The sequence below is a fragment of the Simochromis diagramma genome, unplaced genomic scaffold (assembly GCF_900408965.1).
Source record: "Simochromis diagramma unplaced genomic scaffold, fSimDia1.1 OVJJ01000343.1, whole genome shotgun sequence".
Classification (NCBI taxonomy): Eukaryota; Metazoa; Chordata; class Actinopteri; order Cichliformes; family Cichlidae; genus Simochromis; species Simochromis diagramma.
In genome coordinates this window covers 7,668,432-7,688,153 of record NW_024386831.1, presented here as the reverse complement: position 1 = coordinate 7,688,153, position 19,722 = coordinate 7,668,432, and the positions used below count along the sequence as shown (strand labels likewise).

Genomic DNA, 19,722 nt, shown 5'->3' with positions numbered 1-19,722 from the left:
TGCTTGGACTAAAAACAACCAGGTCATCTGCATACATAAGATGATTTATCAGTGTTTTACCTAATATACACCCAGTGTTACAGGCTCTCAGCTGTATGGACAAATCATCAACATACAAATTAAATAAAATTGGAGACAAAATCCCACCCTGTCTAACACCATTGCTGACACCAAAGGGGGCAGAAATACTGCTTCCCCATTTAACCTGCATGTTCTGATGAGCGTACCAGTAAGAGAGAATCCTCACGATGTACTGAGGAACTCCCCGTCTCTTCATTTTATCAAAAAGTTTTCTGTGGTTCACTCGATCAAAAGCATTAGAGGCATCAATGAAACACACGAGGACAGATGAATGAGCATGCATCAAGACAAATACTGCAAACTTTTCTCTGATTACCGAGACTGCTGCAGGCGGTCAGTCCACAAATCCAAATAAAAGTTTGCATTTTGAGAAACAGCACTGACGGTTTGGCGCATGGAGGACATTTACAGGCTCACCCACGTTTGGGTCAACATAAAGATCACGCTTTCAAATAAATGAATCCCACAATACTGACAACATTTTTATTCAGAAGAGTTTATTTATGTATTTTTATTGGTACAGTTGTTTTAGTCACAGTGTGAAGGAATTCACTTTAGAATCACTGAAGAGCTTCTATAGTCTGAGCCGGTCTCTACTCTACAGTATTTACAGAGCAGTTTGGGAATTCACAGTTTCGGTTTTTACTCAGCCTATTTCACACAAAGTTCCTGTTCCCCGTGTCTGTGCGCTGCTTTCATTTTTATTGCGTGAGGTTTGTTTTTCCTACAAAGAGTTTCATTACGTCTGATCTGATTTATAACCAAACGGTGATCGACGTGACAGCATGATTCAAGCGAGTCTCATTCCAGTCCAACAAGCCTGTTTTCATCCATAACCACAAGATGGCGCCACTAGTCCGATGGTAGTTTGGCAGCTCGCGCCCACGTCGGTGCAAATCCACCTGAAGATGTGAAAACAAACACTGAACTCAGGGAAAGGGCTGGGAGAGCGAGGGAGCCGAGGTCTGATTTATTGTTTATTCAACGTTTTTAAATATATGTACACTATTTGTTTGTTGTTTCAAAAACAACCATCGTGTAAACCTTTATTTGGTTTCCGATTACGTCTCACTGATAGTGGCCTAAATAAGGACATTTCATATTTGGAATATTTATGGATCAAATTTAGCGCTCAGGTTCAAAGCACTGTGCGTAATCTGATCGTAATCGCTTCTCCACAAGGATTAAATTAAATTAAATTAAATTAAATATTTAATTTCTTGGTTTTCGTGCCTTACTTACATGCAAGAAGACTTCCGGTGTCATTAGTCATAATTTTGAGTTTAAACACAACTTTGCGCCGCTTAAAAAAGCCTCACTTGACATTTGAAAAACATCTAATTTTGAACCACTTTGAGCCTAAATCATATTTTCCCCGCCAAACACCAAAGTCAGCGTGTTTGTGCTGTTTGTCTGTCCTCCCTCACTGCAGTGTGTCGGTTTCCCCGTGTGTCTAAAATACGCATCGAGAGTCAGTTGTAGTGGTTGTTGATGGTGCTCAGACTGCTGATGTTGTTGACGCAGCCGATGTGGGACGGGGACACGGTGCCAAACGGCCCCGGAGGCTGGAGGTTGTGGCTGTGGTACAGAGCCGCTGGTGTGGAGCCAGCCCAGTAGGAGAACCCCGAAGGCCCCACGCCAGGAGCCACGAGGTTCAGTTTGGAAATCCCGGAGAAGGGGATCGGGGAGAAGTTGCCCTGAAATTTGTAGATGGCCTGCTCGGTGGTGGACGGCTGGCACACCTGCGCCAAGCCGTGGAAATCAAACTTGTAGGCGTATCTTTTGCCGTGGACTTTGGTCATGATGTTTTTGTCGTAGTAGTAGCGCAGCGCCCGGCTCAGCTTGTCGTAGTTCATGTTGGGTTTGCTTTTGCGCTCCCCCCAGCGCCGGGCCACCTCATCAGGGTCGATGAGCTTGAACTCTCCGTTGGTGCCCTCCCACGCGATGCACGACATGTTGGTGCTGTCAGAGAGGAGCTCCAGCAGGAACTGCCAGAGCTGAATCTGCCCACTCCCTGAGTGTGGGAAGAAAAGAAAATCACAACTGGTCCGGAAATAATCTGAAATAAATCCCGAAAACAGCAACAAACTAAAAAATACAAAATTTTGTCTGGAAAGTAAAAAGTGATATATCTAGATAGATAGATAGATAGATAGATAGATAGATAGATAGATAGATAGATAGATAGATAACTGGTCTCAAAATAACGGTTTACATAATTCAGCATTATCAGTTCATGAAAGATAATATTGTGAATTTCATCATATTTGAAAATTCAGGTATTAAATAATGTAAGACACGCAAAAGATACGCAGTTATTTTATTACATATAATTAAAGATAATAACTCCATCATGACATCATTTTACAAATCTCTATTTACTCCTCTAAAGCAGCTTAAATGGGTCCGGTTATATTTAGCTTCTCCATATTTTCTATAACATATATTTAAAAAACACGCTGCTCATAATCATCAGAAATTTAAAATAAATTAAAACATCTTTGCAGGAAGTCCTGAGAGCAGTAAGAGTGAATATTAGCGTCCAACACAAGACGTGACAAATTCATTTTGGCCGCTGTGTTTTTTTAATCATAAAATAAACACGATTTTTATTTTCTTTCGAAATGATCCCGGAGATGCTTTGATAATTATCTGTTTTAGAGGAGAAAAGAAAAATAATGTGATGGTGCAAAAAAAAAAAAAAACATGAGAAAAAGAACTGAATACGTTTCAGAACCGGCTGAATGATCTATTAAACCTAAAGACGCGACTAGGAAATACATGAAACGCAGAGTAAACGCATTAAAATCCTGCTATTATTGTGATATATTTTGATTTATTAGCATTTATTATGATATTGTGATCAATATTTTTTATTTCAGAAACTATTTTTATGTATCGACCCGTTTGCGATATAATTTGAGAGGTTTCTGTGGGACTATTTTCTAACATCATTATTATTATTACGATATCATTTTTTTTATGTTTTCATATATCTTTGCGTTTGAAGACGCTCTCCATTAAAAGTAAGTAAATTGCTAATTAGGAGCTGGACACTCCGCAGTGACGGTATTTAGCGAGTTTGTCCTCTTACCTTTTTGAACTCCTGTGTTTATCGGAGCCCAGGAGGTTCCTTTGCTTTCTTTCAACAGATTTTCTGTTGGATCTGAAATGAAAACAGACACATTTTCAGCATCTTCATCCAGAAATTACGACAAGAGGATTTCTTGAGCAGATGATTTTTATCACTTGTATTTCAAAATATTATGATTTAATATTTATTTAGAAGAACAAAAATCTCTTCATGGTCAGATTTTATAGGCACAATCTAGCAAGAAGCGCAATATCTCAAGAAAGTAGAAAAATGCATTGAAAGAACCGGAGGACTGAGATTAGAGCTGCTCAAAAATGCTCCGATTTTTCTAAAATGTTGCAAACTGGAGCGCAAGGAAAAAAAATACAAATAAAACAAAATAAGGTTTAAAAATTCAAACATTGAGCTTCAAAATTCCAATTGTATCCTGGTCCATTTGCAGTCTAATGCCTGGAGCATGTCGCCTTTGCAGTCTCTGCTAGAAGCCAGGAAACGCGTCCAGGAAAAAGGATTTCCGATTTCCGACAAAAGAGCAGACGGGCTTTCAGATTGAAAAGGCTGAACAATGCTCTGGCCTGGAAACGGAGCATCATCGCCGGCAGGACACCGACACCCGGAGAAAAATGTAAAAAATCTCGATAGATATATAAAACGGGCTGTTTCTCTCATTCTTAATGGGACCAAATGACGAACCTGAGAGATACATGTTGAACATGAGGTTTCCTCCGCAGTCCTGTCTCATTGTGTTCACTTGTTCAGAAAGGGTTGGATTTCATTTCGTTGGTGGCGGAGGAAAAGATTTTTATTAAACTTTATCTCATAACTGTGATCTGGAATAAATGCGGGTAGACAGATTGAAGTTTCCAGGCAACTGTCACTGGCCCCCATCTCTGAGACAATATTCAGACAGCAATTTCCCCTGGTGCATTGCTTTAATTAAAAGAGCAATTTACCTCTGTCAGCCCGCCTGGCGCCCACAATAAAAAGAGGCCAATAGAAATTCGGCCCTTATCAATCCACCATCACAGTTTAATAAAGTTTCCGCGTTAAGATCTGAGTTTCTATGGTGAATTGAAGTGTTTGACATGGAAACCAGTTCAGATCCTCCTCACTTTTCCGCCTCTTTACCTCTCGGCAAACAACAAAGACCTATTTCATGTTGGAAAAAGAATATTTACCTTGAAAAAATACGCTTCAGTGGCCACGAGAAAACAAGAACATTTCATCCCTCCTAACCTCCTCTGTGTGGGTTTAAGGTTATATGGCCTCAATCTGGGGGTAATGAGGTCGTAACTTTAAAACCATGCCTCGTGATGCTCGTTGACGTTATCGTGTCCACTCATAATTTTATACGTCTGTGTTTTTAGAAGCAGCGGAGTGAAAAGCCCATGGGCTTTATGGCCATGTGCTAGAGTCTGCGCATTTCTTCAGGCGTAAATAAGGCATCATACGGGCAACGCTGGCTGATGATAGAGCTTTATGCAACTAATAACACACATGACCTTTATTAAGAAAATCCTCAGCTGGGGAACTTATAGTTTGAAAATTCAACATTCTTTAAATAGTGTGTCAAAGACGCAGTAACAATGTACCAAAATATTTAATATTTTAATATTTATTTAGGTTCTGGTGACTTAATGTCTTTAGATATGTTCAGTGTCCCGGGTTTGGTTCCAGCACATCTTGTAAAATATGTTTTATATCATACAACAAAATCCATTTTATTAAAAACACCAAATGCAAAGACTCTGACACGTTTTCTTCGTCTTTTTCCGTCCGCAACAACAGCATCAATGCATCATAACCTCACAGTGCAGCATATACCTGCTGTCTGTTAATAACATGGTCATAAACACAAAAGCACTTTCACTTCTGTCACTTGGCACATTTGAGCCATCCTCTTTGCCACCTCGAACAAAGATTTTAACAGATACATTGCTTTAAAAAAGGCTTCGCGCTGCTGCCTCACAGCAACAAATCCACTCTTTGACTTCCTCTCACATGCCTGTTAGAATAACTGGTGATTCTAAGTTTGCCATACCGCCCATAAACTGGCAACCTGCGATATGTTCAAAGCCCCGCCCACCACGACCCTGAACTGGACATGGATGCATAAACTAGTTCCTTTAATTTGCTGAAAATACATCTGGCCTTTGTAAAGATGACATCTTAGTTCATAACATATAATCAGTCCTCTGTGCTGACTGAACTGAAAGTGGATATCTGCTTATCATTAATCATCTTTATAATGAGTCACATGACAGAGGTCAGACACGCACAAATGCACACGTGTTTATTTTTTATTTTTAAAAAGCACCAGAGCATCAAGTGTACAGCTGTTTATTTTTATATGGTGAGTTATCACAGTCAAAGCAGACAGCTTGGAATAAAATATCAGCACCACACACACACACACACACACACACACACACACACACACACACACACACACACACACACACACACACACACAGGAAAAGCTTTGTAACTGACAGAGCTCATAATCATATATTTTGCAGCATATTTTTGTCCCCCTTCAGTTTGGAGATGTCCTGGTAGGTGTGTCTTTGGTGTTCAAGGCTTGCTTTAGCTGCCTGTGTAACAGATAAAATTCACAGGCAACTTAAAACAAGCCTCGAAAGCCAGACTGAATCCACTGGAGAAGTGAAAGGAAGAGAAATGGATGCATAAACGTCCACCTGTGCTCAGTCTGAGGACAGAAATCCACTGGAGGAACATTCAAACTTAAAAGTAAAAATAAAAAAAGAGTAAAAAAAAGTCATTTATCTGAGCTAGAGCACATAATCTATAATATAAAAAGCAAAGTTAGCATCAGCCGGTAGCCAGGTGGTGTAATTTCTCACTTGTAAACCTAAAGAGTCAAAAGTGTCACTGTTAGCAAACCCCACAATAACCACTGGACTCAATTTGTTACTTGACAACTTTAAATATTCAAATCGAATGAAGTAACTTCATATTTTAAGCTGTAATTCTAAACCACAGACTAATCAACCCTGCAAACATTACGAAAAGCTGTAACAATGAAGTTTTCTCTGTAAAGTCTCGAGCTTACCTTGGTGCTCTGAGCTGTGCAGCTGTAACTTTCTTGTCTACTCAAGTGTCACTCCTCTGTAATCCGCGCTGCAGCGGCTTTAATCAGTCTGCAGAGGAATGTATATTTGAGAAAGGTGTGTGCCGCGTGGTTACACATTTATGTAAAGATCCTGTTTTTTGGGTGTGGGACTGTGAAAGCTTTTTTTGGGGGTGTAACACGGAATCCTATGTCCTGGACCAACAGGAGGAGTGGAGGTGGAGGTAAACACACTCCAGGAACCCGGAGTGCGACTGTAAGATCAACATCACAGTGACACATCAGAGTGAGCAAACAAATGCTAAGCTACTAGACTTTCAAATGAAGTACTCACGGTATGCAAGGTTGAGTGTAATGCTGTGTGTGCTGTTCACACTATTAAGGGCTGCTTTCAGATATCTCTTGATTTTATACTGCAGAGGCTGCAGTTTTCATTTGGATCAAACTGATCGATTAAGTTGTGAAACCTAAAATGTATCTAAACTTTTATCTGAAACTAAAACATAACATTTATGATGTTTTGTCTCCCGGGGAACTCCTGCTGGATTTTTTTATTAAGTTTGTTAGCTTTAATAGCACTTTAACACCATCATAGCAGAGGAAGTCAGTTGAAATTAAATAAAAAGCCACTCATGCCCGTGTTTTTTTCTTATTTACATATGTCTGTTAAGGAGTGTCAGCTGTCTAAAGGTGCCGGCTTTGAGTGGCCAACTGCCACATGTTGCTTTCACGGAGCGTTGCCTTATTGGTCAGTTTGCCAAACTGTGCCTCAAACAGTTGAAAAACAAATAATAGAAACCAAAGTGATCTTGTGCTCTTGTTTATTGGAAATAAGAATACAGTATGACAAGAACAACATTATACATCCTGAAGCCTAACAGAATCAAATCTTTCCAGGGATGTTCACTGAAAGGCCAAATATGCACTTCAAATAAACACAAAGCAAAACCTGCCTCTGAGAACAACGTCTTCATAGAGCTACAAAGGTTTTGCAATGCTTGGACACCTGCAGTCTAACTGCAGGTACAGATTAATAGCTTAGTAGAAGTCGAGTGTTACAGCCACTTTCTCTGAGCTCTTCATTTCCATTTATTCTATTTGGGTTGATAAACTTTCATGTAAAAAAAAAAAAAGAAAAAGAAAACCGACAAACAATGTCTAGTTTTGAAGAAAAGCCTTTATTTCCTATTTCAAGAATTTCAAGAACATGCTTCAGCATGATAGTAGAAGTAGGTACTTAGATATCCATACATGCAGAGCCACAGAGTGATAGAAAGAGTTTGTCCATCTACTGTTCTGTGACAGCGATCTGTCCAGGGTTCAAGTTGAGAGAGCGATTATGGGGAGGGGGTTTTTTCTTTCTTTTTCAGGTGGGGTCAGGCCGGCAGTGTGGAGGCTTAGTGCTGGATCCTACGAATGGACTGCACCTGGTTGGTGTGAGCCTGGGTGCTGTACTCATTGTAGTTTCTGTACTCGCCTTGGTGTCTATCTCTCTCCAGGATGTACTGGTAGCCACGGTAACCAGGGAACTGGTAGGCAACCCAGCTGTAAAGAAGGAGGGAGGGTTAGAGTCGAGGTCACATCAAAGGATTCAGTAAAGCATCTTTGGGTTCTGCTAGTCTTTAAAGTTTAATGCACTTTGGTAAATTCAGTGCAATTACAAGGTTGAGCCTTCATATATTTTATAACACTGCACAAAGTCAGGAGACTGTGTGCAGCTCGTCAAGCTATATTTTGCAGCAGCGTGTTAAATTAAAAACTAACTTGAGTAAAATAAGAGCACAATATGTAAGTGTAAGCACGTGCACGTGTTGTTTATTTTAAGGAAAGACGTTGAACGCAGAGAAAAACGTGTAACTTACGCTCCTGAGTTGACTTTGATAGAGGGCACCTCCTTGCTGCACCAGCCCATGGCCTGTAGGGATGGGTAGTCATCGCACAGCTCAAACTTACGGCCCTGGAAGTCTTCACACTCGTACATGGTCACCTTGCTGTCACTGTGGTTCTGCAGAGAAGCAAACGACTCATTTAGAAGCTGTTTTATTACATTATAGTTGGTGCGTAATTAGAGAAATAAAGAGGACATTAATGCTAAGAACTATGAGGGTTTTATTCAGGGTTGATTAGAAAACATATAGAACCTATGGCTCCATATTTATTTTAAAGGAACAAGGAAAGAGACCTTTAAAAAATACATTTCTAAAGCTAACAGGATAGGAAGCGTCACAGGATGAGTAGCCTGTAAGTGATGCATTAAAATAAATATATGCAAACACATCTGCAGGATTCACAAGAAGAAGGAGGGAGGTTAATGTCTCAGGAGGCGTGGAGAAGACAGACCGCTTACAAAGACTGATTGATAAAAAGAGAAAACAGATAAATGAAAAGGAGGAGGGACTCACAGCACACTTGATGGGTCTGAAGGAAAGCAGGTGCTCGGTTCTGTAGCTGCTATTTCCGCTCCAGGCCTCGTAGCGAGGATAGTCTCCCTTCTCCAGGATGAACTGCTGTCCCTGGAACTCAGGGTACTCATAACCCACCCAGCTGAGAAAAGAGACAGAAACACTGAGGTTAAATGTGCTGGAAACGACAGAATAATCCCCAAATAAAAAAAAAAGAACACTAAACAATAAAAACTTTTAATGGACGACTAAATACACAACACAATGATATTGACACTGTCGTCCTTCTTAAACAATAGAGTCCAGCGCTCACAAAAGCAGCATGCAGCTCCTTTTGTGACTGCAGAGCACAAAGCAAACATTAGATACTGCTCCTGCCTCCACCGCCGCTGCCGGGCTGTGCCCACCCCGGCCTTTTTATCTGATCACGAGTCACAGCCAGCAGCTGCACGCAGCCAACTCATATCACAACAGGGACACACTTGGATGCATGCACACGCACACACACATGCAAGCAGTACATGCCAAGCAGCAAACTAATAACAGCGCAGGTTATAATTTAGAGTTTTTGTTATTCTGTCTGCTCCACTTCTTGATTTCACTCCTGTCTGCTTTAGTCCGACCTTTTCAGGTCAGTGAGATTCAAATTTCAAGAGAACAAACATGAATGTACAAGATGTTGCTACTGAAATATAAAAAGAAAAAGTGCTGATCCATAATGCGCTTACAGGTATAAACAGCTTTAATGTGTCTTTCACTTACGGTCCATTCTCCACCTTGATGGAGCGGATCTTGTTGAAGCCCCTCTCCATGATGTTCTGGCACTCCAGCATGAACTCACAGCGCTTTCCCTGGAAGTTCTCTTCCTCCCAGACTGTGATCTTAAACTGGCCCATCTGCTCCATCTGTTGAGTGTTCATGGCTGCTGCTTCTCCCTCGGGGGTTACTCTCTGAACAACGTACAGAGTTTAATAAAGACCCTCAGCATAAAACAGATTAGGAATAACACCATCACACAATCACAACTAAAGCCCCGGGTAGCATGAGCAATCAGTGGGGTAGAGCTCGTCAGCGAGCCAGGCACATCTCTAAATTATCCTAAAACTGCAATCTTTATCTGGAAGCTTGGAGAAAAATAAAACATTTGTTGCATCTATTTTTAGCTCACTCTCCAAAGGTGTCACAAGTGAAAAATTCCATTCATTCTTTACTTTTCCATTTCCTTAAAGCACAGATTCAATCAGATGGAGATTCAATCAGCAACCACGTTTCCAGCTCATAAACTGCACCGTGAGACTCCAGCGTGGCAGATAGAACCACTTCCAGCCAGAATCAGAGTGAAAGCTTATGAAGTTTCATCTCTTTCTAGTCTGGCTCGTTTGATTTTGTTGTGGTGGAAAAGCACACAACACTGCACTCAGATAAACGCCTGCATTGTCTTTAAAAGCCACACACAAGCACACCCGAAAGGCATCATCTTGCCAGCTTATTATAGGAATGCACAGCTGTCCTCATAATAAAGTTTTTTAATGTTAACAAAGTGCGTCTGTAATAGACTAACTACCAAAGCCACAGTGTGAGGAGCGTCTCGCTGCCTGTCGCTTCCACCTAGTACACAAAGCTGTCACCGTCACTGTTTCTTGCAGCTAAGTCTGAGGCAGTGCTGAGATACTTACAGACGGTACTGAGGTGGGACAGATCCAGTATAATCAATGTCGGGGGAGAGACCCTCGCCTGTGTTTTTATAGGGCTGGGCCCCCTGGACCCGAGCCACTCCATTTGCCCAGCAGCCTTGCACACTCAGCAGCTGAGCGGGCCGGCTGAAAGGGGAGCATTAGCCTCGTGCTTTGTGGAGGCTCCAGAGCACCATTGTCCTCAGAGCCCCAAACTGACTTAGTCATCAATATGGCAGCCACGGTCAGTGGCAACCTGACCCAGGACTATACAATGGCAACGCACTGACACAACAGTTTGATTGGTGTAGCGGGATAATAGACACATTCTGGGAGCTGATCCCCTCCCCCTCCCCCTCACTCCCTCACTCTTTGCAGTAGGTAAACTGGATCCTAAACTCGAGGTGGCAAAGGGTCCAAGGAATGCCGCACACTGAGCCCAGGACATGTGTCACTTTCATCTAGGACATGTTTTTCTTTCTTTTCCTCCGGCTCTGGAAAGAACTGGAGGGTGAAGTGCTGTAGTAAAAACTGCAGTGCTTTGTTTTTCAGATCAGGATCAGACCAAATCACAGTTTTCATTGTACGAATGAGAACACATAGAGGTGTATGATACACATCATACACACAAAGAAATTGTCTTTAGGCTGATGAGTCCACCTACATGAGCATTCTGACGTACACTGAAGAACAAACATCTAAACGGTTATGTTGTTCGTTTTGTTGAAAAAAGCTTATTCAGGTTTATTCTACTTTTAAATGTCATCTGGCTTTTTAACAATACTGATCAAAGCTGTATTACAGATGTAGTAATTATATTTGCATGTTTTGCCCCATTTTTCCTGTTTTTATTTTTATTCTTTGAAGCTCCAAAAATGTGTATGAATGGCCTTTGACATTTACTGTTATAAATAAAAACAAGCTCAACGTACTTTGTATACCTTTTTCACCTCTTATTAACAGAACAGGCTTTATTGTCTGTCTGTCTTTATTTGTCTAACAGCTCCACTGCTGGCTGAAAACTGTTGAACAGTTCATCAGATGCGGACCACGTTAAACCTACAGACATCACCTGTCCATGTGCATCTCTTACATTTACATTTTTGCAGGTTTGAACACATGATCATAACAATGATTAAAGAAGCGGTGGAGTTTTCCTTCATCATTGGTGACATCTAGCGGCTAAAATGGTTATTACACAGAAGCTGGCAAACATAATAAAGTGAACATCATGAATTAAGGTTGACAGTTAGTTGAGTCCGTTTCTCCGGTTAATTCAGTGAAAACTTTCCAGTTTGTGTGGGAAGAGGAGGAGTAAATATTCCTCTTTTCTCACTAAACATACAGTAAAGAGCTCATTTTGCTATGACTGGGTACACGCTGTGTGTCTGTGCTGCTTACTTGTACAAACAGCTCTCTCATTGTCTGCTGATAGCCCATTCATTGCCCCTCACTCCACATGTGTGTGTGCATTAGCCTGTGTCACCCAGCCTGCCTTCAGAGCAGGTGATGGCAGGTGAAAGGAAAGGCTTATAAAGACACAGATGCTCTGTGTGCAGGCGCACATACTACATCATGAACTGTTTACACAGACATGTTGTGGGGACCTGCCTCCCTTTTGGGCACAAAATCCATATGAATTGTTCAGTTTTGAAGAGTAATGACCCGGTGTACCCGAACACGCTAAAACCGAGGTAAAACAAATGATATATCCTTACCTATGAACACAAACCTGACACTGACACACACCTTATTTCCCTGTTAAATGCAGCTGGTGGGGATTTGCATACATGAGGGGCAGTGTAGTCCAGCTCAGAGCCAGTACAGTACAGTTCTACTTTGAATCCTTATCTGTCTGTATAACAAATCCATTCATTTCTTCCTGCTGGTCATACGATAGCTCTGCTCTGCTGACCGGCTGTGGGTCAAGTTTAATAATAGTTCGTCAAGTCGTAGCGCAAAAGCAAATTCCCTCTCCTCTGTAGCTTCAGCGCTGCCTCTGCTAACTTATAAATGGTTTGTCTAAGCGGCTACGAGCTGCACCAGCTACACAGCACACAGTGATGTCGTTTAACCGCTTTAACTCATCAATGCTCAAATGATATTTTCACACTGGCAACACAGAAAGAAAGTTTAACATGAAGCTTAGTTTAGAGTGAAAGACAAACACAATTATCATAAAATAACCGTCATGAAATTAGTTAAGACGATGAGTCACGATATGCACAGTACTGTAGTACACAGAGGATATATTTAGTTTATTTTCTCCTCCTCTTTTATCAAAGGAAATACTTGCTTCTTCCAGATCCCACAATGACCCGTGATTGGCAGAGGTCACAAGTTCACCCCTTCATTCATTCACCCAGTCAAATGCAAAATATCGGTGGCAAATACACTGAGAGCTATTATCTGATGACCGCTCTGCATTGCTGGCTAAAGGTCATGGAACATTTGATTATTTCACAGGACTCGGTGCCAGCTACCACCCCCACGTACGCTTTCCTGAGGCTTAAATTTGGTATTACACAATACACAATATTAACACACATCCAATGTGTGTTTTTTTATTTAACAATAAATAATTAAAGTAGATTCTGGTGGTAATTTTCATATTTTTATGCACCAGCAAACTGCTTGGTATAACGGTCCTTTTTACTATTAAACAGAGGCACCGAGGGGCGTGATGGAGCGAGGAGTAGTATTCACTGGGAAAGTGTAAATAAATGTTTCAGTGTTGTTTACCAGCCCTGTCGCTGCAATGTCCAAGCAACTATTCTGCATTGGGATAAAAGTGACGTTTGTGAAACTAATGGCAAAAATAGATATTAAACACATAGTTTAATATTTAAATACAACTTCTCAAACATATCTACATTTAAATAGATCAGTACCTATATTTTGGAGTATAATGTTATATTCCAGGTGTCTGTCCCTGAGTGTATTAACACTGCTTGTTTTCTGGGTCAATTTGAGTATGGACTATTTGAATAGTGAGTGAACGCACCTGCGCACACACGCACACACATACACACACGCACACACACACTGCCCTGAATAAATGCCCTCCTTCAGGTGGAACGTTACCCTGGAGACTAATCCAGGTGAGGATGATGTGAACAGGACATCTGCTGTACCGCCTCCTCTTGCCCCCGCTGCTCTGACAGGAGGGACATCCAAGTAGTTGATTTACACGGTAAAAAAAAAAAAAATATATATATATATATATATATAGAGATAGATAGATAGATTGATAGATAGATTGTAATTGTTTTCTGTAGACAATTACGATTAAATTGTGACGACAGGCTCACGCGCGCACGCTGCTGTTAGCATTCAGGTGTCTGAGCAGACAGATCAAACACAAAAGAAGCAAGTTTGAGGGAGTTAGACAAAGTGCCGAGATAAAACTCATTTTTCTTTTATTTGAGTTCAAAATAGAAACCCAGCAGCTTGTTCAGCCAACTCTTCAGAGACTGAGGACTTAAAATATTAACACTCACCCTGCCACGACAGAGCCGAGGCAAGGACCAGCCGAGGGAGCGAGAGAGCAGGCCTTGGGCATTTGCATGAGTTTTCATTATCAGTAACTGTCAGAGGAAACAGCACATAGCCTACAGGCAGCACATACACGCAGCCCCTCACTGCGCTCATCCATTTACAGATAGTACTGAGCAGTTTGGCAGACGGCACAAATGTAATCATGTTCCTGCTGAACAGACACAAACGCTTGTCTTAACAGCACTAATACAGTATAACCCTGCAGAGGGTCACAGCAGAGGCAGCTAGGAAACAGACAAGCCCAGTGAAGTTTGATTCATAAAGTCAATATAAAATGTTGTAGCTGCCCCTTTTTTTCTATATGCAGCACTTACTGCGCTGTGGATCAGGACAAAACATGAGGAAGAGCAAAACAGGATGTAACTGTACAAACAGGATGACTCCAGAACAGCCTACAAATAAACAATATGCTAATGCTACATGTGCTTGGGCATTTCACTCGGGCATTTGCATGAGCGGATCAATACTGGAAAACAGTGAATGAGTTAGTAACATTTACAGAGAATAACTCACGCACGTGTTTAAATACACTGCAAAGTAGATTGCAAAGGTATAAACAGCAGCTCCAGCAGACATGCTGAGTACCATTCAAATACTATGTTTGCTGTGCGCTAATGTTTGCTTCCTCTCACACAGACTCTGCAGATGAGGTGGCCTGAAAACGGTGTATTTTAAAGGAAATTGTATGTTCAGATAAGAAAATATGACCCATGTCTGGTACGCAGGGCTTTTTCAAGCAAGAAGGCCTGAAAGTTTCCACCATAAGCTGCGATTACAAGCAGCTTGGTCAGAGTTTCAGATTGCTTTGACCTTTGTTTGCTTGCATTAGTGTAAGCCACTTGAATTAAGTATGAAATATAGGAATGATGTCATACAGTGGAGGTGTGAGGTGTAGAGATGTAAGGTTGAGACGCAGACTTTCTCTGCAGGTAAAATACATTTCATTTATTTATTTCTAACAGTTTAAGTGAGATACAGAGTGGCATAATGTAGATACTAATGTTAGCATATTTGCATGTTATCTGTGTTACTCTGATTGGGCAGACAAACTTACCCAGGTGGACGGTAACCAGTCAGCTTAACCAACAATGACACAGCGAGCAGGTACAAGCAGAGCCCCAGAGTAAGTCAAGGAAGTAATGTAGTAAGGTGTGCCAGGTTGGCACATGCACCAACTCTCCAAGACACCCTGACATTCAGACCCAGCAAGCTGTACGTTGAAAAGATGATATGAAAGAAGGAGTGACTTACAAAGATGCCACAGTGGGCTCGAGGTGAAAAAAGTTTGTGGCACAATGTGAGACACAGTTAGTAATGCTGACAGGTAGCCTAGCTCCACGGCTGTTTTAGACGATGACATCGTTCTTGTAACTTTGCTTCTGCACAGCACACCACGTTTTATATCAGATAATCAAGCTGTGATTGAAGTGCAGCCTTCCAGGTTTAGCCAAAATCATTTCATCAAGTCTTCCAAAATAAAGCCTGTTTATGTGTAGAGGCTCAAGAGTAATTGGACAAACTTCATCCTTTGCATGAATGCATGAATTCTTAAACCCATGAACGTTACTATATGCCTACTTCAGTTGCTGCTTATGTGCATGTGTCTCCATGTCTGCAGATTTGTCTTCAGTTTCTGTAAAGCACTGATGAACTCTTGGGTTGGATCATTGTCCAGCTGCACTATGAAGTGCTGTCAGCAGGTATTTCTCTCCTCCTCCATCCTTTTCCAGTTATTCCGGTACAAGTGAAACTTTAATTTATTTAGGTTTTTTTATTAAAATGCAAGCCTCCATTTGCAACAGTCGCTGTTTGAAACCGAGTGAACTGCTACCATATTCCCTTTCTCTCCTACAGTAACTGCTCACTGTTCAGCAGGACAGCGTGGTCAGTACGTATCTGTTTGAGCCAGATGTTTCATAAGAGACTGGTGCTGAATTTTGGATCATTGTCCTGCTGCATAACCCAAGTGCTCTTGAGCTTCAGGGCACAAACTGGTGGCCCACTCCTCTGGTAGAGAGCAGAATCCATGTTGTCCCGGTCCTGAAGCAGCAAAGCAGCCACAGACCATCTCACAACCACCACCATGTTCAACTGTTGCTCTGATGTTCTTGTTATGAAATTCTGTTAATTTGATCCAGATGTAACGGAACTCAAACCTTCTAGAAAGTTCAGCCTTTCTCGTCAGTCCACAGAATATTTTCCCAGGAGTCTCGGGGATTATCCAGATGTTTTTTGGCAGAAAAATCAGCAGTGCTTTTCTCCTTGGACTCTCCCACGGAGGATATTTTTTCCCGGTCCCTTTCTGAGCCAAGTGAGGCCTGAAGTTCTTTAGATGTTGTTCTGGGCTCTTCTCTGAGCTCCTGGGAAGCTTCAGCACTGTTCACTGGAGCCACAAAGCCTTATTACTTCCAGGCTGGACGACTGCAATTCATTATTATCAGGATGTCCAAAAAACTCACTGAAAAGCCTTCAGTTAATCCAAAATGCTGCAGCAAGAGTACTGACAGGGACTAGAAAGAGAGAGCAGATTTCTCCTGTATTGGCTTCCTGTTAAATCCAGAATTCAAAATCCTGCTCCTCACATACAAGGTCTTAAATAATCAGGCCCCATCTTATCTTAATGACCTTGTAGTACCATATCACCCTATTAGAGCACTTCGCTCTCGCTCTGCAGGCCTACTTGTTGTTCCTAGAGTATTTAAAAGTAGAATGGGAGGCAGAGCCTTCAGTTTTCAGGCCCCTCTTCTGTGGAACCAGCTTCCAGTTTGGATTCAGGAGACAGACACTATCTCTACTTTCAAGATTAGGCTTCAAACTTTCCTTTTTGCTAAAGCATATAGTTAGGGCTGGACCAGGTGACTCTGAATCCTCCCTTAGTTATGCTGCAATAGGTGTAGGCTGCCGGGGGATTCCCATGATGCATTGAGTTTTTCCTTTCCAGTCACCTTTCTCACTCACTATGTGTTAACAGACCTCTCTGCATTGAATCATATCTGTTATTAACCTCTGTCTCTCTTCCACAGCATGTCTTTATCCTGTCTTCCTTCTCTCACCCCAACCAGTCGCAGCAGATGGCCCCGCCCCTCCCTGAGCCTGGTTCTGCCGGAGGTTTCTTCCTGTTAAAAGGGAGTTTTTCCTTCCCACTGTCACCAAAGTGCTGCTCATAGGAGGTCATATGATTGTTGGGTTTTTCTCTGTATCTATGAAGCGCCTTGAGGCGACTTTTGTTGTGATTTGGCGCTATATAAATAAAATTGAATTGAATTGAATTGAATTAGACTGGCTTTGTGACTCTTCCCAGACCGACAGGTGTCAGTGACTTTGTTTCTCAGCTGTTTCTTTAGATTGTGGCATGATGTGCTGCTCTTTGAGTTCTTATGGCCTACTTCACTTTGTTAGACAGCTTCTGTTTAAGTGATTTCTTGATTTAATGGGGACTCATTAAGCTAACAACTAATAATTATATTACAAATTATTTGATCTGAAACTTGTAAATGTGACAAATATGCAAAATTAAATTATCAGTGGGGAAAAGAGCAAATACTTTTTCACAGTACTGTTTCTAACTGCTAGCAACATGAGTGAGGGGCTACATGATATACGAACATGCTTTAAATCTTCAGTAAAAAACTAAATTCATCGTGAGGAGACTGAGCTACTGACTAACGTCGTCTTACACAATATGCATTTGTGATACAAATAACATTCTCCTTCGTCTTCTGTGGAGGAAATATGTTAGTGAGGGAGCCGCTGGTGATAAAACCAACAGGTCCAAACTCATGACTGTGGCATTATGTTTATTTCAACTCGTTCCAGCCAGGTGGCTCGGCCTCCACGGTGACTCCTAAACAAATTACCTGCAACTAATGCAGCTGCTGGAGCTGCTTGGAAGGGTGCAGCAGCAGCAGGACCAGTCGGGACAAGGTAACCAGGATACTGAGGAGTGTGAGCTTACCCTTCCTCTGGTTTTAAACAAATATTGACTGGCGATTCGAGCTGAGGCAAATAGGCTCTCAGGTAAAGAATGACATGCAGGACAGGCTTTCTCATGATGTTGCTCACAAGCCATCCTGCAAAAATGAGGTATTTTTGGAGTTTATTAGGAGTGTGTGGGATTTAGCAGGGACAATATAGCAAAAGGAGCACAAAAGAGCGTAATTACAAAATTATACAGCCTTTAACATTTGAGCCACAAGGAAGTCCTAGAAATAGAAAGAATATACAACTGTATCTGTATAATTAAGGTTCAATGCATTTTTCTCTGATGTTAAACAAAGTTTGTATGTTTTAATTAAGTGTTTGGTAGATTTAGGGGTTTTTTTTGGGGGGGGGGGGTACTATAGTTGAACTAGATGTGTAAACATTTTTTTTTAAATATGTAATAAATTCGTCACCCAGGGCACAGCTTATAGCTCTGCCTTCAGGCTAGTGGATCAAAACAGCACTTTATGCTACAAAGGTGTAAATAATGTTCAGTGTAAGACAAAATAAAGAGAACATGAATATTAGGATTGGGGTGGCTTAATAATGCATCACAGTTTCTAAATAACAGATGGCTTCTATCAGATGTCTGCCGTGTGTGTGTGTGTGTGGTTAATGTTTAGTCAATGGCTAACATAACGTCCCATTAAGCCCATCTCTCTGCTCTCTGGTGCTTGCCTGCAGTCTCTCTTTATGACGTAAGAGATGGATGGTGACATACAGACCCCCAGTGGAAAACACGTTCTGTCATCATGAATGTGCCAATAGGAAAATGATTATCAAAAAAAGCACTAAAGGGAATTACGGATCCCTGCCGCTGTAAATGTCAGCCTTCTCCGTGCGTACTCGTGTCACTCTGGGGCAGTTTAGGCAAACACACAAAGACAGGTTCAACCCCCCCCCCCCCCCCCCACCAAAAAAACCAAAAAAAACCAGTGAGTGATTATTACTTGGACCCAGTCCCAGTGTCAGTTACCCACGTTTGCAGCAGTGATAGCGTGTGTCACTGACGCTGTTACTGCTGCTGTGAGCAGACAGGTGTGTCTGTTTAAGGCGGCTGCTTTTGACAGAACATGTGGATTGAGTTGAGTCTGGGATACATAGTCTTACTTAGATATCTTTACTTTTTCAGTAAAAAAAAAAAGGAAGAAAAGACATATACAGTACATGTCAGATTTAAACTGCAACATCTATTATAGCATCAGAGCACCTTTGTTCCTTTCTAAACAAACACAGAGGCAACAAAAGAGTCTTTGCCCGTCAGACTTTGAATGATTGTTACTTGTTCAGTCAGGTAGTGAGCTGCTTCTGCTGCCACTGCTTTCTTTAGAGCGTTGCCTGCTGCCAGCTGTATGCAAATGAGACAATCTACCTGTTCAGTGAAATGTACAACACCCTGGAGTTACTAAAACAAAGGCCACACTTTGACTCAGCTACCTGTCCTTACCCCTTTGGGACATTCAATGAAAACACCTTGAACTGGTTGCAGGAAACAACATTATCATTCGTCTCATTTAAAGGCTTCCCAGTGATCTTCCCTAACTAAAAGTCATCCTTGTGCCTTTTCCGGTTGCCAACCCGTACCTGCGTAACGCGAGCCGAACGAACAAAACTTCATCTTCAGGTATTGTACGTGAGGCTCAACGTGAAGCAAATACGGACAAACGGGGAAAGGTCACAGCGTAAGTCGGCCCAGAGAGGGATGTGATGGGCATAAAACAGCTGGCTTCTTCATGTTCAACCTTTAGGAGAAGATTTTAAAAAGTTACAGCACCAAGCAAAAGTTGTCAGAATGGATTCTCTGAAAGGGAACGAGTGAGGAGCTTCAAAGCTTACCTTTAG

The 19,722-nt window shown here is 41.6% G+C and overlaps 2 protein-coding genes across 2 annotated transcripts; both read right to left on the bottom strand.

Moving 5' to 3' along the window:
• Positions 1 to 561: 561 nt before the first annotated feature.
• fev (FEV transcription factor, ETS family member) lies at positions 562 to 6,401 on the bottom strand. Its single transcript, XM_040027762.1, has 3 exons — positions 6,249 to 6,401; positions 3,176 to 3,247; positions 562 to 2,095 (listed from the first exon to the last, which is right to left on the bottom strand). Exon 3 carries the CDS (start codon positions 2,034 to 2,036, stop codon positions 1,554 to 1,556), a length of 483 nt encoding a protein of 160 aa, XP_039883696.1. The 5' UTR covers positions 2,037 to 2,095; positions 3,176 to 3,247; positions 6,249 to 6,401; the 3' UTR covers positions 562 to 1,553.
• Positions 6,402 to 7,073: 672 nt separating this feature from the next.
• Positions 7,074 to 9,588, bottom strand: cryba2b (crystallin, beta A2b). The gene is made up of 4 exons (XM_040027761.1): positions 9,431 to 9,588; positions 8,669 to 8,810; positions 8,129 to 8,271; positions 7,074 to 7,811 (listed from the first exon to the last, which is right to left on the bottom strand). The coding sequence occupies exons 1-4, from the start codon at positions 9,586 to 9,588 to the stop codon at positions 7,664 to 7,666; spliced, it is 591 nt and encodes a 196-aa protein (XP_039883695.1). The 3' UTR covers positions 7,074 to 7,663.
• Between the last annotated feature and the right edge of the window lie 10,134 nt (positions 9,589 to 19,722).

Excerpts from the sequence above, each read along its gene's own strand:
- fev (XM_040027762.1), bottom strand. The coding sequence starts at position 2,036 with ATGTCGTGCATCGCGTGGGAGGGCACCAACGGAGAGTTCAAGCTCATC.
- cryba2b (XM_040027761.1), bottom strand. The coding sequence starts at position 9,588 with ATGAACACTCAACAGATGGAGCAGATGGGCCAGTTTAAGATCACAGTC. Across the intron at positions 8,811-9,430 it reads ATCAAGGTGGAGAATGGACC|CTGGGTGGGTTATGAGTACC; the intron begins GTAAGTGAAAGA and ends CTCTTTTCTCAG. Across the intron at positions 7,812-8,128 it reads ATCAAAGTCAACTCAGGAGC|CTGGGTTGCCTACCAGTTCC; the intron begins GTAAGTTACACG and ends CCTTCTTTACAG.